The sequence below is a fragment of the Oncorhynchus tshawytscha genome, unplaced genomic scaffold, assembly GCF_018296145.1.
Source record: "Oncorhynchus tshawytscha isolate Ot180627B unplaced genomic scaffold, Otsh_v2.0 Un_contig_465_pilon_pilon, whole genome shotgun sequence".
Classification (NCBI taxonomy): domain Eukaryota; kingdom Metazoa; phylum Chordata; class Actinopteri; order Salmoniformes; family Salmonidae; genus Oncorhynchus; species Oncorhynchus tshawytscha.
The window spans coordinates 5,138-25,392 of NW_024609588.1; the positions used below are offsets into that span (position 1 = coordinate 5,138).

General features: G+C 46.6%; 1 protein-coding gene across 1 annotated transcript; it reads left to right on the forward strand.

Moving 5' to 3' along the window:
- Window positions 1-2,128: 2,128 nt before the first annotated feature.
- LOC121845215 (cAMP-dependent protein kinase catalytic subunit alpha-like) lies at window positions 2,129-18,450 on the forward strand (the record flags this gene model as incomplete). Its single annotated transcript, XM_042316081.1, has 4 exons — window positions 2,129-2,224; window positions 2,543-2,665; window positions 14,091-14,255; window positions 18,278-18,450. Coding segments are annotated over 4 exons (510 nt in total), but the record flags the coding sequence as incomplete, so codon positions are not given.
- Between the last annotated feature and the right edge of the window lie 1,805 nt (window positions 18,451-20,255).

The window sequence follows — 20,255 nt, forward strand, 5'->3', positions numbered from 1 at the left end:
ACCTACTGACCACCTACTAACCACCTACTGACCACCTACTGACCACTTACTGACCACCTACTAACCACCTACTGACCACCTACTGACCACCTACTGACCACCTACTAACCACCTACTGACCACCTACTAACCACCTACTGACCACCTACTGACCACCTACTAACCACCTACTGACCACCTACTGACCACCTACTAACCACCTACTGACCACCTACTGACCACCTACTAACCACCTACTGACCACCTACTGACCACCTACTGACCACCTACTGACCACCTACTAACCACCTACTGACCACCTACTGACCACCTACTAACCACCTACTGACCACCTACTAACCACCTACTGACCACCTACTGACCACCTACGTTCCCCACACGGCAGCTTCTTGTCATTGTTGCTTTCTGGCTGTTCAGAATCACAACAACACAAGGCCTTCTGCCCCATCAACGCCCGCGCATCGGTTTTTTGTGCTGTTGTCAGACGTCTATGGTGTGATCCCCTTCCTGTGTTTGCTAACGTTGCCTTTCGAGGGAGATGCGGCCCAGGGGGAGTTCTTGTAGAACTGCAGAAAAAAAGCCTTTATTTACATGTTGCTTATGAGTGAATTTCACACTACTTTTGGATTATAATTGGATTTTATATGAATGTCCTGCTTAATGTAATGTTTGTGTCATCATCGCAAATCAACTGCATTATGCATAAAAAACCCTTCCGCTTCAACCAGTAAAAGGGCTCCTTGGCTAGCTTTTGCTACAGCCTATATCAATGAGTGTTAGCATTCTAGCTAATTTAAAAAATAAAAGAGAGCCGGACACTCTCGGAGCTCAGATGCAAAAAAATGTAATGTCCAACATTTCGACAGCCAAGCTGTCTTCATCAGGGTATAATCACAAACAAGTAGACAATGGACCTGATCGGACAGCTCAGAGCCTCTGCTCTTTTCTGTCCATAAGAAACAATTGGAATAGTGGGAAGGGGCAGTGCAGGCCAGGAACAAGGACTGCGGGATGACTCGTTTATATAGTGTCAAAAGACACAGGTGTCTGGATTCATAGCCAAGAGTAGCCTAATATCATTGGTTAATTATCAAATATTAAAATGCCATACAAAGCTTGTGTGGTCGAAAATGTATTTATGATCGTATGCTAATCCATTTGTTTGTATGCTGTTCTTTGTATGCCATTTTAATATTTGATAATTAACCAATGATATTAGGCCACTCTTGGCTATGAATCCAGACACCTGTGTCTTTTGATATAATATAAACAAATCATCCCGCAGTGTTTGTGATTATACCCTGATGAAGACAGCTTGGCTGTCGAAACGTTGGTAATTACATTTTTGCAACTGACCTCCTAGAGTGTGCGGCTCTCTTTTATTTTAGAGTTTTCTATTCCGTTCGCCAGCACCTCGCCTAAATAGGTTTGCGTTTCTTTTTCTTCTAGAGCATTCTAGCTAACAACTGCTCCATCCAAAACAGTTATTTAGCAGAGATCACGACCAAATAGGATCTGTGACTGTTCAAGCAAGAATCAAAACATCATTGTAAGCATTTGAGAACCCCCAAAAGTTAATTTGTTTAGAAGTAATACAAACTTAAATCAAAGCTATGGGCGCAGACAATGGGCGCAGATGGCGAAGGCTTTCTCACTGCCGCCAAGAGTTTTGCACATCTTTGCGTGACGTCAGTGTGTCGTACTGGAAAGGGTTCTATATTACATGCGCTTACTGTATATGTCTGTGTACCAGGCTCTACAACAGTGGTTTATAGTGCAGTCTCTGCTTCCCCCTAGTGGGGAACAGTGGTACTGCAGATTCCTCTGAAGCCACTATTTAACTACTGCGTAACTACTGTGTCTTTATTACTAAATATTTCCCTCCTCCTGTCTCTCTCTCAATTCAAAGGGCTTTATTGGCATGGGAAACAAATGGTAACATTGCCAAAGCAAGTAAAATAGATAATAAACAAAAGTTAAATAAGCAATCAAAAATTAACAGAAAACATTACACTCACAGAATTTTCAAAGGAATAGAGACATTTCAAATGTCATTATGGCTATGTACAGTGTTATAGATGTGCAAATAAATCTGGGTTGTATTTTCAATGGTCACTCTCTCTCTCAGGTGACAGATTTTGGTTTTGCTAAGCGTGTGAAAGGTCGAACCTGGACACTGTGTGGAACCCCAGAGTACCTTGCCCCAGAGATCATCCTCAGCAAGGTGAGCCGCAATGGAGGCCCAGTGGCTTAGCACTGAATGGGATTCTGTGCAACTACTTTACTGGTATCAAAATGGAGGAGGCAGCTGTCCCTGAGGCATTACTTTACTACAGACCTCAGTTACTTTCTCTCTCTACCTCCAAACCTCAATGTAACACTCAACATGTTAAATCTCCTCTCTCCCTCTTTTACCTCCCTCCCTCCCTCTCCCCCTCCCTCCTTTCCCTCCTTCCCCCCTCCTTCCCCCTCCCCTCCCCTCATTCCCCCCTTCCCCCCCTCCTCCCCCCCTCCCCCTCCCCTCCTCTCTCTCCCTCTCCAGGGGTATAACAAGGCGGTAGACTGGTGGGCATTGGGTGTGTTGGTCTATGAGATGGCAGCCGGTTATCCTCCCTTCTTCGCTGACCAGCCCATACAAATTTACGAAAAGATCGTCTCTGGGAAGGTGAGCTGGGCCAGTGTAATGGACATAAGTACGTGAGATCACTCCATAGCTAGCTTCAAATGTTGCCAATGGAGCTATCGAATAGGATGCTTTTCTATAGCACAACTGGTTGGCGCGTTGTTAAGGAGAGTGGTCACGTGTGTTAGCGAGGCTGAGGGCTCTGGGTTTGGGATAGTTTACCCGGAGTTGTAGTCAGAGAGGGGAAAAGCTAAACTAGCATACTGACTAGGTTTCACTAGGTTGTGTTGCAAGTGGCACCTTTCCCTTTACAAACTACTCTTGACCAGGGCCACATCACCCGTTTCCCTTTATGAATACTCTTGACCAGGGCCACATCACCCGTTTCCCTTTATGAATACTCTTGACCAGGGCCATATCACCCGTTTCCCTTTATGAATACTCTTGACCAGGGCCATATCACCCGTTTCCCTGTGGGAACTACTTTTGACCAGGGCCATATCACCCATTTCCCTGTGTGAACTACTTTTGACCAGGGCCATATCACCCGTTTCCCTGTGGGAACTACTTTTGACCAGGGCCATATCACCCGTTTCCCTGTGGGATGTACTTTTGACCAGGGCCATATCACCCGTTTCCCTGTGGGATGTACTTTTGACCAGGGCCATATCACCCGTTTCCCTTTATGAATACTCTTGACCAGGGCCATATCACCCGTTTCCCTGTGTATACTACTTTTGACCAGGGCCATATCACCCGTTTCCCTGTGTGAACTACTTTTGACCAGGGCCATATCACCCGTTTCCCTGTGTGAACTACTTTTGACCAGGGCCATATCACCCGTTTCCCTGTGTGAACTACTTTTGACCAGGGCCATATCACCCGTTTCCCTGTGTGAACTACTTTTGACCAGGGCCATATCACCCATTTCCCTGTGGGAACTACTTTTGACCAGGGCCATATCACCCGTTTCCCTGTGTGAACTACTTTTGACCAGGGCCATATCACCCGTTTCCCTGTGTATACTACTTTTGACCAGGGCCATATCACCCGTTTCCCTGTGTGAACTACTTTTGACCAGGGCCATATCACCCGTTTCCCTGTGTGAACTACTTTTGACCAGGGCCATATCACCCATTTCCCTGTGGGAACTACTTTTGACCAGGGCCATATCACCCGTTTCCCTGTGTGAACTACTTTTGACCAGGGCCATATCACCCGTTTCCCTGTGTGAACTACTTTTGACCAGGGCCATATCACCCATTTCCCTGTGGGAACTACTTTTGACCAGGGCCATACCACCCGTTTCCCTGTGTGAACTACTTTTGACCAGGGCCATATCACCCGTTTCCCTGTGGGAACTACTTTTGACCAGGGCCATACCACCCGTTTCCCTGTGGGAACTACTTTTGACCAGGGCCATACCACCCGTTTCCCTGTGGGAACTACTTTTGACCAGGGCCATATCACCCGTTTCCCTGTGGGAACTACTTTTGACCAGGGCCATATCACCCGTTTCCCTGTGGGATCTACTTTTGACCAGGGCCATATCACCCGTTTCCCTGTGGGATCTACTTTTGACCAGGGCCATATCACCCGTTTCCCTTTATGAATACTCTTGACCAGGGCCATATCACCCGTTTCCCTGTGTATACTACTTTTGACCAGGGCCATATCACCCATTTCCCTGTGTATACTACTTTTGACCAGGGCCATATCACCCGTTTCCCTGTGTATACTACTTTTGACCAGGGCCATATCACCCGTTTCCCTGTGTGAACTACTTTTGACTAGGGCCATATCACCCGTTTCCCTGTGTATACTACTTTTGACCAGGGCCATATCACCCGTTTCCCTGTGTGAACTACTTTTGACCAGGGCCATATCACCCATTTCCCTGTGGGAACTACTTTTGACCAGGGCCATATCACCCGTTTCCCTGTGTGAACTACTTTTGACCAGGGCCATATCACCCATTTCCCTGTGGGAACTACTTTTGACCAGGGCCATATCACCCGTTTCCCTGTGTGAACTAGGGCCTTTTGACCAGGGCCATATCACCCGTTTCCCTGTGTATACTACTTTTGACCAGGGCCATATCACCCGTTTCCCTGTGTGAACTACTTTTGACCAGGGCCATATCACCCGTTTCCCTGTGTGAACTACTTTTTGACCAGGGCCATATCACCCATTTCCCTGTGGGAACTACTTTTGACCAGGGCCATATCACCCGTTTCCCTGTGTGAACTACTTTTGACCAGGGCCATATCACCCGTTTCCCTGTGTGAACTACTTTTGACCAGGGCCATATCACCCATTTCCTGTGGGAACTACTTTTGACCAGGGCCATATCACCCGTTTCCCTGTGTGAACTACTTTTGACCAGGGCCATATCACCCGTTTCCCTGTGTATACTACTTTTGACCAGGGCCATATCACCCGTTTCCCTGTGTATACTACTTTTGACCAGGGCCATATCACGTTTCCCTGTGTGAACTACTTTTGACTAGGGCCATATCACCCGTTTCCCTGTGTATACTACTTTTGACCAGGGCCATATCACCCGTTTCCCTGTGGGAACTACTTTTGACCAGGGCCATATCACCCATTTCCCTGTGGGAACTACTTTTGACCAGGGCCATATCACCCGTTTCCCTGTGTGAACTACTTTTGAACAGGGCCATATCACCCATTTCCTGTGGGAACTACTTTTGACCAGGGCCATATCACCCGTTTCCCTGTGTGAACTACTTTTGACCAGGGCCATATCACCCGTTTCCCTGTGTATACTACTTTTGACCAGGGCCATATCACCCGTTTCCCTGTGTGAACTACTTTTGACCAGGGCCATATCACCCGTTTCCCTGTGTGAACTACTTTTGACCAGGGCCATATCACCCGTTTCCCTGTGGGAACTACTTTTGACCAGGGCCATATCACCCGTTTCCCTGTGTGAACTACTTTTGACCAGGGCCATATCACCCGTTTCCCTGTGTGAACTACTTTTGACCAGGGCCATATCACCCATTTCCCTGTGGGAACTACTTTTGACCAGGGCCATATCACCCGTTTCCCTGTGTGAACTACTTTTGACCAGGGCCATATCACCCGTTTCCCTGTGGGAACTACTTTTGACCAGGGCCATATCACCCGTTTCCCTGTGGGAACTACTTTTGACCAGGGCCATATCACCCGTTTCCCTGTGGGATCTACTTTTGACCAGGGCCATATCACCCGTTTCCCTTTATGAATACTCTTGACCAGGGCCATATCACCCGTTTCCCTGTGTATACTACTTTTGACCAGGGCCATATCACCCATTTCCCTGTGTATACTACTTTTGACCAGGGCCATATCACCCGTTTCCCTGTGTAACTACTTTTGACCAGGGCCATATCACCCGTTTCCCTGTGTGAACTACTTTTGACTAGGGCCATATCACCCGTTTCCCTGTGTAACTACTTTTGACCAGGGCCATATCACCCGTTTCCCTGTGTGAACTACTTTTGACCAGGGCCATATCACCCATTTCCCTGTGGGAACTACTTTTGACCAGGGCCATATCACCCGTTTCCCTGTGTGAACTACTTTTGACCAGGGCCATATCACCCGTTTCCCTGTGTATACTACTTTTGACCAGGGCCATATCACCCGTTTCCCTGTGTGAACTACTTTTGACCAGGGCCATATCACCGTTTCCCTGTGTGAACTACTTTTGACCAGGGCCATATCACCCAGGGCCATTTCCCTGTGTGAACTACTTTTGACCAGGGCCATATCACCCGTTTCCCTGTGTGAACTACTTTTGACCAGGGCCATATCACCCGTTTCCTGTGTGAACTACTTTTGACCAGAGCCATATTACCCATTTCCCTGTGGGAACTACTTTTGACCAGGGCCATACCACCCATTTCCCTGTGTGAACTACTTTTGACCAGGGCCATATCACCCGTTTCCCTGTGGGAACTACTTTTGACCAGGGCCATACCACCCGTTTCCCTGTGGGAACTACTTTTGACCAGGGCCATATCACCCGTTTCCCTGTGGGAACTACTTTTGACCAGGGCCATACCACCCGTTTCCCTGTGGAACTACTTTTGACCAGGGCCATATCACCCGTTTCCCTGTGGGAACTACTTTTGACCAGGGCCATATCACCCGTTTCCCTGTGGGAACTACTTTTGACCAGGGCCATATCACCCGTTTCCCTGTGGGATCTACTTTTGACCAGGGCCATATCACCCGTTTCCCTGTGGGATCTACTTTTGACCAGGGCCATATCACCCGTTTCCCTTTATGAATACTCTTGACCAGGGCCATATCACCCGTTCCCTGTGTATACTACTTTTGACCAGGGCCATATCACCCATTTCCCTGTGTACTACTTTTGACCAGGGCCATATCACCCGTTTCCCTGTGTATACTACTTTTGACCAGGGCCATATCACCCGTTTCCCTGTGTATACTACTTTTGACTACTGTGTTTGACCAGGGCCATATCACCCGTTTCCCTGTGTATACTACTTTTGACCAGGGCCATATCACCCGTTTCCCTGTGTGAACTACTTTTGACTAGGGCCATATCACCCGTTTCCCTGTGTGAACTACTTTTGACCAGGGCCATATCACCCGTTTCCCTGTGTGAACTACTTTTGACCAGGGCCATACTTTTGACCAGGGCCATATCCCATTTCCCTGTGGGAACTACTTTTGACCAGGGCCATATCACCCGTTTCCCTGTGTGAACTACTTTTGACCAGGGCCATATCACCCATTTCCCTGTGGGAACTACTTTTGACCAGGGCCATATCACCCGTTTCCCTGTGTGAACTACTTTTGACCAGGGCCATATCACCCGTTTCCCTGTGTATACTACTTTTGACCAGGGCCATATCACCCGAACTTTGACCAGGGCCCTGTTTCCCTGTGAACTACTTTTGACCAGGGCCATATCACCCGTTTCCCTGTGTGAACTACTTTTTGACCAGGGCCATATCACCCGTTTCCCTGTGGGAACTACTTTTGACCAGGGCCATATCACCCGTTTCCCTGTGGGAACTACTTTTGACCAGGGCCATATCACCCGTTTCCCTGTGGGAACTACTTTTGACCAGGGCCATATCACCCGTTTCCCTGTGTGAACTACTTTTGACCAGGGCCATATCACCCGTTTCCCTGTGTGAACTACTTTTGACCAGGGCCATATCACCCGTTTCCCTGTGGGAACTACTTTTTGACCAGGGCCATATCACCCGTTTCCCTGTGTGAACTACTTTTGACCAGGGCCATATCACCCGTTTCCCTGTGTGAACTACTTTTGACCAGGGCCATATCACCCGTTACCCTGTGTATACTACTTTTGACCAGGGCCATACCACCCGTTTCCCTGTGTGAACTACTTTTGACCAGGGCCATATCACCCGTTTCCCTGTGGGAACTACTTTTGACCAGGGCCATATCACCCGTTTCCCTGTGGGAACTACTTTTGACCAGGGCCATATCACCCATTTCCCTGTGGGAACTACTTTTGACCAGGGCCATATCACCCGTTTCCCTGTGGGAACTACTTTTGACCAGGGCCATATCACCCGTTTCCCTGTGGGAACTACTTTTGACCAGGGCCATATCACCCGTTTCCCTGTGTGAACTACTTTTGACCAGGGCCATATCACCCGTTTCCCTGTGTATACTACTTTTGACCAGGGCCATACCACCCGTTTCCCTGTGTGAACTACTTTTGACCAGGGCCATATCACCCGTTTCCCTGTGTGAACTACTTTTGACCAGGGCCATATCACCCATTTCCCTGTGGGAACTACTTTTGACCAGGGCCATATCACCCGTTTCCCTGTGGGAACTACTTTTGACCAGGGCCATATCACCCGTTTCCCTGTGTGAACTACTTTTGACCAGGGCCATATCACCCGTTTCCCTGTGTGAACTACTTTTGACCAGGGCCATATCACCCGTTTCCCTGTGTGAACTACTTTTGACCAGGGCCATATCACCCGTTTCCCTGTGTGAACTACTTTTGACCAGGGCCATATCACCCGTTTCCCTGTGTGAACTACTTTTGACCAGGGCCATATCACCCATTTCCCTGTGGAACTACTTTTGAACTACTTTTGACCAGGGCCATACCACCCGTTTCCCTGTGTGAACTACTTTTGACCAGGGCCATATCACCCGTTTCCCTGTGGGAACTACTTTTGACCAGGGCCATACCACCCGTTTCCCTGTGGGAACTACTTTTGACCAGGGCCATATCACCCATTTCCCTGGGAACTACTTTTGACCAGGGCCATATCACCCGTTTCCCTGTGGGAACTACTTTTGACCAGGGCCATATCACCCGTTTCCCTGTGGGAACTACTTTTGACCAGGGCCATATCACCCGTTTCCCTGTGGGAACTACTTTTGACCAGGGCCATATCACCCGTTTCCCTGTGGGAACTACTTTTGACCAGGGCCATATCACCCGTTTCCCTGTGTGAACTACTTTTGACCAGGGCCATATCACCCGTTTCCCTGTGGGAACTACTTTTGACCAGGGCCATATCACCCGTTTCCCTGTGGGAACTACTTTTGACCAGGGCCATATCACCCGTTTCCCTGTGGGAACTACTTTTGACCAGGGCCCCACCCATTTCCCTGTGAGAACTACTTTTGACCAGGGCCATATCACCCGTTTCCCTGTGGGAACTACTTTTGACCAGGGCCATATCACCCGTTTCCCTGTGGGAACTACTTTTGACCAGGGCCATATCACCCGTTTCCCTGGTGAACTACTTTTGACCAGGGCCATATCACCCATTTCCCTGTGGGAACTACTTTTGACCAGGGCCATATCACCCGTTTCCCTGTGGGAACTACTTTTGACCAGGGCCATATCACCCATTTCCCTGTGGGAACTACTTTTGACCAGGGCCATATCACCCGTTTCCCTGTGGGAACTACTTTTGACCAGGGCCATATCACCCGTTTCCCTGTGGGAACTACTTTTGACCAGGGCCATATCACCCGTTTCCCTGTGGGAACTACTTTTGACCAGGGCCATATCACCCGTTTCCCTGTATGAACTACTTTTGACCAGGGCCCATTGGCGTGACATTGCTGAGCTGAGATCATAGCTAGCTAACTTTAATAACTTTGTGTGTAATACTTTGCGCTATTGAAACATACATGCAACTATAATATATCGACTATAATCACAGCATTATTTCAGAAACACAACTCGTGTTGCATTCCAGACGTCCCAGTCAGGAACAAAGTGTGTTGCGTGGAGTGATGACACAGCTGTCAGAGAAGGTTGGGTCACACAGGAAGAGGATCTGTTCACACCTCTTCTATAGAGACGCTGAGTGTCGCCTAAAAGTGACCCGTTTGCATCCCTGGGTAGTCTCTCTTTGGACACAGTGCTTCAGTGTTCTGACACTCCTAGGATGGATCCCTATGGGGCCCTGTTCAAATGTAGTGCACTATTTAGGGCATAGGATGCCATTTGGGACTTCTCCCTACCCTACACTATATATATATAGATATAGATAGATATATATAGATGTAGATAGATATAGATATATAGATAGATATAGATATATATAGATATATAGTTATATATATATAGTTATATATATATATAGTTGAAGTCATTTTTCAACCACTCCACAAATGTATTTTTAACAAACTATAGTTTTGGCAAGTCGGTTAGGAGATCTACTTCATGCATAACACAAGTCATCTTTCCAACAATGGCGTAGAGACAGATGATTTCACTTATAATTCACTGTATCACAATTCCAGTGGGTCAGAAGTTTACATACACTAAGTTGACTGTGCCTTTAAACAGCTTGGAAAATTCCAGGAAAATGATGTCATGACTTTAGAAGCCTCTGATAGGCTAATTGACATCAATTGAGTCAATTGGAGGTGTACCTGTGGATGTATTTCAAGGCCTACCTTCAAACTTAGTTCCTCTTTGCTTGACATCATAGGAAAATCAAAAGAAATCAGCCAAGACCTCAGAAAAAAAATTGTAGACCTCCACAAGTCTGGTTCATCCTTGGGAGCAATTTCCAAACACCTGAAGGTACCACATTCACCTGTACAAACATTAGTACGCAAGTATAAACACCATGGGACCACACAGCCGTCATACCGCTCAGGAAGGAGACTCGTTCTGTCTCCTAGAGATGAACTTACTTTGGTGCGAAAAGTGCAAATCAATCCCAGAACAACAGCAAAGGACCTTGTGAAGATGCTGGAGGAAACAGGTACAAAAGTATCTATATCAACAGTAAAATGAGTCCTATATCAACATAACCTGAAGGCTGCTCAGAAAGGAAGAAGCCACTAGTCCAAAACCGCCATAAAAAAGCCAGACTACGGTTTGCAACAGCACATGGGGACAAAGATCATACTTTGTGGAGAAATGTCCTCTGGTCTGATGAAACAAAAATAGAACTGTTTGACCATAATGACCATCGTTATGTTTGGAGGAAAAAGGGGGAGGCTTGCAAGCCGAAGAACACCATCCCAACCTTGAAGCACGGGGGTGGCAGCATCATGTTGTGTGGATGCTTTGCTGCCGGAGAGACAGGTGCACTTCACAAAATAGAAGGCATCATGAGGCAGTAAAATGATGTGGATATATTGAAGCAACATCTCAAGACTTATTTCAGGAAGTTAAAGCTTGGTCGCAAATGGACAATGACCCCAAGCATACTTCCAAAGTTGTGGCAAAATGGCCGAAGGACAACAAAGACAAGGTATTGGAGTGGCCATCACAAAGCCCTGACCTCAATCCTATAGAAAATGTGTGGGCAGAACTGCAAAAGCGTGCGAGAGCAAGGAGGCCTACAAACCTGACTCAGTTACACCAGCTCTGTCAGGAGGAATGGGCCAAAATTCACCCAACCTATTGTGGGAAGCTTGTGGAAGGATACCTGAAACGTTTGACCCAAGTGAAACCATTTTAAGGCATATATATATGTATTTCTATATGCTCTACCGTTCAACAGTTTGGGGTCACTGAGAAATATCTTCTTCTTTTTTTGGCGAAAGAAAAGCACATTTGTTCTCCATTAAAATAACATCAAATTCATCAGAAATACAGTACATAGAAACAATATATATATATATATATATACTGTTCAAAAAAATAAAGGGAACACTAAAATAACACATCCTAGATCTGAATGAATGAAATATTCTTATTAAATACTTTTTTCTTTACATAGTTGAATGTGCTGACAACAAAATCACACAAAAATGATAAATTATCAATTTATCAACCCATGGAGGTCTGGATTTGGAGTCACACTCAAAATTAAAGTGGAAAACCACACTACAGGCTGATCCAACTTTGATGTAATGTCCTTAAAACAAGTCAAAATGAGGCTCAGTAGTGTGTGTGGCCTCCACGTGCCTGTATGACCTCCCTACAATGCCTGGGCATGCTCCTGATGAGGTGGTGGATGGTCTCCTGAGGGATCTCCTCCCAGACCTGGACTAAAGCATCCGCCAACTCCTGGACAGTCTGTGGTGCAACATGGCGTTGGTAGATGGAGCGAGACATGATGTCCCAGATGTGCTCAATTGGATTCAGGTCTGGGGAACGGGCGGGCCAGTCCATAGCATCAATGCCTTCCTCTTGCAGGAACTGCTGACACACTCCAGCCACATGAGGTCTAGCATTGTCTTGCATTAGAAGGAACCCAGGGCCAACCGCACCAGCATATGGTCTCACAAGGGGTCTGAGGATCTCATCTCGGTACCTAATGGCAGTCAGGCTACCTCTGGCGAGCACATGGAGGGCTGTGCGGCCCCCCAAAGAAATGACACCCCACACCATGACTGACCCACCGCCAAACCGGTCATGCTGGAGGATGTTGCAGGCAGCAGAACGTTCTCCACGGTGTCTCCAGACTCTGTCACGTCTGTCACATGTGCTCAGTGTGAACCTGCTTTCATCTGTGAAGAGCACAGGGCGCCAGTGGCGAATTTGCCAATCTTGGTGTTCTCTGACAAATGCCCAACGTCCTGCACGGTGTTGGGCTGTAAGCACAACCCCCACCTGTGGACGTCGGGCCCTCATACCACCCTCATGGAGTCTGTTTCTGACCGTTTGAGCAGACACATGCACATTTGTGCCTGCTGGAGGTCATTTTGCAGGGCTCTGGCAGTGCTCCTCCTGCTCCTCCTTGCACAAAGGCGGAGGTAGCGGTCCTGCTGCTGGGTTGTTGCCCTCCTACGGCCTCCTCCACGTCTCCTGATGTACTGGCCTGTCTCCTGGTAGCGCCTCCATGCTCTGGACACTACGCTGACAGACACAGCAAACCTTCTTGCCACAGCTCGCATTGATGTGCCATCCTGGATGAGCTGCACTACCTGAGCCACTTGTGTGGGTTGTAGACTCCGTCTCATGCTACCACTAGAGTGAAACCACCGCCAGCATTCAAAAGTGAGCAAAACATCAGCCAGGAAGCATAGGAACTGAAAAGTGGTCTGTGGTCACCACCTGCAGAACCACTCCTTTATTGGGGGTGTCTTGCTAATTGCCTATAGTTTCCACCTGTTGTCTATTCCATTTGCACAACAGCATGTGAAATTTATTGTCAATCAGTGTTGCTTCCTAAGTGGACAGTTTGATTTCACAGAAGTGTGATTGACTTGGAGTTACATTGTGTTGTTTAAGTGTTCCCTTTATTTTTTGGAGCAGTGTATATATACACAGTCGAAGTCAGAAGTCAATACACCTTAGTGAAATATGTCTCAGTGACCCCAAATGGGGTCTCAGTGACCCCAAATGAATGGACAAAAAATGTGCTTTTGTTTCAAAAACAAGAACATGTCTAAGTGACCCCAAACTGTTGAACGGTAGTGTGTGTATGTATATATATATATATGTATATTTGCCTGTCTAGTAATTTTAGATCAGCACTGAGATGAGAACCTGGTTTGCCTCTTCCTTCTAACATCTCTCCACCCTCCCTCTTCTCCTCCCCTCTCTACCCTCCCTCCTCTCCTCCTCCCCTCTCCTCCTCACCCTCCTCTGCCCTCCTCTCCTCCCCCATCTTCTCCTCTCCACACCCCCTCACCCCTCCTCTGCCCTCCTCTCCTCCCACACCCCCCTCTCCTTCTCTACTCTCCCCACTACCACTACTCTCCCCCTTCCCCTCCTCCTCTATTCCCCCCCCTCTCCTCTCTTCCCCCTCTCCTCTCCTCCCCATCTCCTTCTCTCCTCTCCCACACCACCACTCCTCCCTCCCCCTCTCCTCCTCCCCCCCATCTCCTTCTCTACTCTCCCACACTACCACTACCCCTCCCCCTCATCCTCTATTCCCCCTCACCTCTCTTCCCCCTCTCCTCCCCCCCCCATCTCCTTCTCTACTCTCTCACACCACCCACTCCCCCCTCTCCCCCTCTCCTCCCCCCACACCACCACTCCTCCTCTCCTCTCCTCCCCCAGGTGCGTTTCCCCTCCCACTTCAGCTCTGACCTGAAGGATCTGTTGAGGAATCTACTACAGGTGGACCTGACCAAGCGCTATGGCAACCTGAAGAACGGCGTCAACGACATCAAGGGACACAAGTGGTTTGCCACCACTGATTGGATCGCCGTATACCAGAGAAAGGTGAGAGGTGGGGTCTAACTGATATGTAGGGTACAGTACACCAGATAAAGGTCAGAGGTCTAACTGATATGTAGGATACAGTATAGCAGATAAAGGTGAGAGGTGGGGTCTAACTGATATGTAGGATACAGTATACCAGAGAAAGGTGAGAGGTGGGGTCTAACTGATATGTAGGGTACAGTATACCAGATAAAGGTGAGAGGTGGGGTCTAACTGATATGTAGTGTACAGTCTACCAGATAAAGGTGAGAGGTGGGGTCTAACTGATATGTAGTGTACAGTCTACCAGATAAAGGTGAGAGGTGGGGTCTAACTGATATGTAGTGTACAGTATACCAGATAAAGGTGAGAGGTGGGGTCTAACTGATATGTAGGGTACAGTATACCAGATAAAGGTGAGAGGTGTAACTGATATGTAGTGTACAGTATACCAGATAAAGGTGAGAGGTGAGAGGTCTAACTGATATGTAGGGTACAGTATACCAGATGAAGGTGAGGGGTCTAACTGGTATGTAGGGTACAGTATAGCAGATAAAGGTGAGAGGTCTAACTGATATGTAGGATACAGTATACCAGATAAAGGTGAGAGGTGAGGTCTAACTGATATGTAGGGTACAGTATAGCAGATAAAGGTGAGGGGGTCTAACTGATATGTAGGTACAGTATAGCAGATAAAGGTGAGAGGTCTAACTGATATGTAGGGTACAGTATACCAGATAAAGGTGAGAGGTCTAACTGATATGTAGGGTACAGTATACCAGATAAAGGTGAGAGGTCTAACTGATATGTAGGGTACAGTATACCAGATAAAGGTGAGAGGTGGGGTCTATCTGATATGTAGGGTACAGTATACCAGATAAAGGTGAGAGGTGGGGTCTATCTGATATGTAGGGTACAGTATACCAGATAAAGGTGAGAGGTGGGGTCTAACTGATATGTAGGGTACAGTATACCAGATAAAGGTGAGAGGTGGGGTCTAACTGATATGTAGGGTACAGTATACCAGATAAAGGTGAGAGGTGGGGTCTAACTGATATGTAGGATACAGTATACCAGATAAAGGTGAGGGGTCTAACTGATATGTAGGGTACAGTATACCAGATAAAGGTGAGAGGTGAGGTCTAACTGATATGTAGGGTACAGTATACCAGATAAAGGTGAGAGGTGAGGTCTAATTGATATGTAGGGTACAGTATACCAGATAAAGGTGAGGGTCTAACTGATATGTAGGGTACAGTATACCAGTCTAATGATAAGGTACAGTATACCAGATAAAGGTGAGAGGTGGGGTCTAACTGATATGTAGGGTACAGTATACCAGATAAAGGTGAGAGGTGGGGTCTAACTGATATGTAGGGTACAGTATACCAGATAAAGGTGAGAGGTCTAACTGATATGTAGGGTACAGTATACCAGATAAAGGTGAGAGGTCTAACTGATATGTAGGGTACAGTATACCAGATAAAGGTGAGAGGTCTAACTGATATGTAGGGTACAGTATACCAGATAAAGGTGAGGGGTCTAACTGATATGTAGGGTACAGTATACCAGATAAAGGTGAGAGGTCTAACTGATATGTAGGGTACAGTATACCAGATAAAGGTGAGAGGTGAGAGATCTAACTGATATGTAGGGTACAGTATACCAGATAAAGGTGAGGGGTCTAACTGATATGTAGGGTACAGTATACCAGATAAAGGTGAGAGGTCTAACTGATATGTAGGGTACAGTATACCAGATAAAGGTGAGAGGTGGGGTCTATCTGATATGTAGGGTACAGTATACCAGATAAAGGTGAGGGGTCTAACTGATATGTAGGGTACAGTATACCAGGGTCTAACTGATATGTAGGGTACAGTATACCAGATAAAGGTGAGAGGTCTAACTGATATGTAGGGTACAGTATACCAGATAAAGGTGAGAGGTCACTGATATGTAGGGTACAGTATACCAGATAAAGGTGAGAGGTCTAACTGATATGTAGGGTACAGTATACCAGATAAAGGTGAGAGGTCTAACTGATATGTAGGGTACAGTATACCAGCTAAAGGTGAGAGGTCTAACTGATATGTAGGTACAGTATACCAGATAAAGGTGAGAGGTGTAACTGATATGTAGTGTACAGTATACCAGATAAAGGTGAGAGGTGAGAGGTCTAACTGATATGTAGGGTACAGTATACCAGATAAAGGTGAGAGGTGTAACTGATATGTAGTGTACAGTATACCAGATAAAGGTGAGAGGTGAGAGGTCTAACTGATATGTAGGGTACAGTATACCAGATAAAGGTGAGAGGTGGGGTCTAACTGATATGTAGGGTACAGTATACCAGATAAAGGTGAGAGGTCTAACTGATATGTAGGTACAGTATACCAGATAAAGGTGAGAGGTGAGAGGTCTAACTGATATGTAGGTACAGTATACCAGATAGAGGTGAGAGGTGAGAGGTCTAACTGATATGTAGGGTACAGTATACCAGATAAAGGTGAGGGGTCTAACTGATATGTAGGGTACAGTATACCAGATAAAGGTGAGAGGTCTAACTGATATGTAGGGTACAGTATACCAGATAAAGGTGAGAGGTGAGGTCTAACTGATATGTAGGGTACAGTATACCAGATAAAGGTGAGAGGTCTAACTGATATGTAGGGTACAGTATACCAGATAAAGGTGAGAGGTCTAACTGATATGTAGGGTACAGTATACCAGATAAAGGTGAGAGGTCTAACTGATATGTAGGGTACAGTATACCAGATAAAGGTGAGAGGTCTAACTGATATGTAGGGTACAGTATACCAGATAAAGGTGAGAGGTCTAACTGATATGTAGGGTACAGTATACCAGATAGAGGTGAGAGGTCTAACTGATATGTAGGGTACAGTATACCAGATAGAGGTGAGAGGTCTAACTGATATGTAGGGTACAGTATACCAGATAAAGGTGAGAGGTGAGAGGTCTAACTGATATGTAGGGTACAGTATACCAGATAAAGGTGAGAGGTGAGAGGTCTAACTGATATGTAGGGTACAGTATACCAGATAAAGGTGAGAGGTGAGAGGTCTAACTGATATGTAGGGTACAGTATACCAGATAAAGGTGAGGGGTCTAACTGATATGTAGGGTACAGTATACCAGATAAAGGTGAGGGGTCTAACTGATATGCAGTGTACAGTATACCAGATAAAGGTGAGAGGTCTAACTGATATGTAGGGTACAGTATACCAGATAAAGGTGAGGGTCTAACTGATATGTAGGGTACAGTATACCAGATAAAGGTGAGGGGTCTAACAAATATGTAGGGTACAGTATACCAGATAAAGGTGAGGGGTCTAACAAATATGTAGGGTACAGTATACCAGATAAAGGTGAGGGGTCTAACTGATATGTAGGGTACAGTATACCAGATAAAAGGTGAGGGGTCTAACTGATATGCAGTGTACAGTATACCAGATAAAGGTGAGGGGTCTAACTGATATGTAGGGTACAGTATACCAGATAAAGGTGAGGGGTCTAACTGATATGTAGGGTACAGTATACCAGATAAAGGTGAGAGGTCTAACTGATATGCAGGGTACAGTATACCAGATAAAGGTGAGGGGTCTAACTGATATGTAGTGTACAGTATACCAGATAAAGGTGAGGGGTCTAACTGATATGCAGTGTACAGTATACCAGATAAAGGTGAGGGGTCTAACTGATATGCAGTGTACAGTACAATTCCAGGTAACTTTCTCAAAAGGACAGAAATACCCTTTGATCAAGGCACTTAACCCTCATTTCTCCCGTAAGGAGCTCTGGTTTAGAGCTAAATGAATATCATGTAAACAAATGTATTGCTAAGTTTCAATATGATAATTTTACAGGAATCTGGTTTAGTAAAATGCGATGATTGTTTGATAGATTTTCCTCTTCCTCTTCCTGTGTGTATGTGTGTGTGTGTGTGTGTGTGTGTGTGTGTGTGTGTGTGTGTGTGTGTGTGTGTGTGTGTGTGTGTGTGTGTGTGTGTGTGTGTGTGTGTGTAGGTGGAGGCCCCGTTCGTTCCTAAGTTCAAAGGCCCAGGTGACACCAGCAACTTTGAGGAGTACGAAGAGGAGGAGATCAGAGTCTCCATCAGTGAACAGTGTGCCAAGGAGTTCACTGACTTCTAGACCCAACCAGAGAGAGAGGGATTGAAGGAAGAAGATAGAGAAGGAGAGGGAAGAGGAGGGAGAAGGAAGGAAGGAAGGAAGGAAGGAAGGAAGGAAGGAAGGAAGGAAGGAAGGAAGGAAGGAAGGAAGGAAGGAAGGAAGGAAGGAAGGATAGGGAGAAGAGATGGGAGGGAGGGAGGGAGAGAGAGGGAAGGTAGACTGGAGTACTGTCTCCTGTTGAATCACAAGCACCAGCTATGAGAGGGATAGAAGAAGAGAGGGAGAGAAGAAGAGAGGGAGAGAAGAAGAGAGGGAGAGAAGAAGATGCGGAGAGAAGAAGAGAGGGAGAGAAGATGCGGAGAGAAGAAGAAGAGAGGGAGAGAAGATGCGGAGAGAAGAAGAGGGAGAGAAGAAGACGGAGAGAAGAAGAGAGAGGAGAGAAGATGCGGAGAGAAGAAGAAGAGAGGGAGAGAAGATGCGGAGAGAAGAAGAGGGAGAAAAGAAGAGGGAGAGAAGAAGAGGGAGAGAAGAAGAGGGAGAGAAGAAGAGGGAGAGAAGAAGAGGGAGAGAAGAAGATGCAGAGAGAAGAAGAGAGGGAGAGAAGATGCGGAGTGAAGAAGAGAGGGAGAAAAGAAGATGCGGAGAGAAGAAGAGAGAGGAGAGAAGAAGATGCGGAGAGAAGATGAGAGAGGAGAGTAAACCAGCAGTGTTGCCTTTTCTGTCCCATTTGTGTTTTTCTACTGTTATTTATTTATTATGTAGTGTATTTTTATGTTTCATCCTTTATGGAGTGTTGGAGTGGGACCTGTCTCTGTAACAACTGTCTCCTAGCTACCATAATGGGACAGGCACCTGTCTCTGTAACAACTGTCTCCTAGCTACCATAATGGGACAGGCACCTGTCTCTGTAACAACTGTCTCCTAACTACCATAATGGGACAGGCACCTGTCTCTGTAACAACTGTCTCCTAACTACCATAATGGGACAGGCACCTGTCTCTGTAACAACTGTCTCCTAACTACCATAATGGGACAGGCACCTGTCTCTGTAACAACTGTCTCCTAACTACCATAATGGGACAGGCACCTGTCTCTGTAACAACTGTCTCCTAGCTACCATAATGGGACAGGCACCTGTCTCTGTAACAACTGTCTCCTAACTACCATATTGGGACAGGCAACTGTCTCTGTATTGGGACAGGCACCTGTCTCTGTAACAACTGTCTAACAACTGTCTCCTAACTACCATATTGGGACAGGCACCTGTCTCTGTAACAACTGTCTCCTAACTACCATATTGGGACAGGCACCTGTCTCTGTAACAACTGTCTCCTAACTACCATATTGGGACAGGCACCTGTCTCTGAAACAACTGTCTCCTAACTACCATATTGGGACAGGGCCATTCTCTGTAACAAATGTCCCCTAACTACCATATTGGGACAGGGCCTTTCTCTGTAACAACTGTCTCCTAACTACCATATTGGGACAGGGCCATTCTCTGTAACAACTGTCTCCTAACTACCATATTGGGACAGGCACCTGTCTCTGTAACAACTGTCTCCTAACTACCATATTGGGACAGGGACATTCTCTTTTACAACTGTCCCCTAACTACCATATTGGGACAGGGCAATTCTCTGTAACAACTGTCTCCTAGCTACCATATTCGGACAGGCACCTGTCTCTGTAACAATTGTCTCCTAACTACCATATTGGGGCAGGCACCTGTCTCTGTAACAACTGTCTCTAACTACCATATTGGGACAGGGCCATTATCTGTAACAACTGTCTCCTAACTACCATATTGGGACAGGGCCATTCTCTGTAACAACTGTCTCCTAACTACCATATTGGGACAGGCACCTGTCTC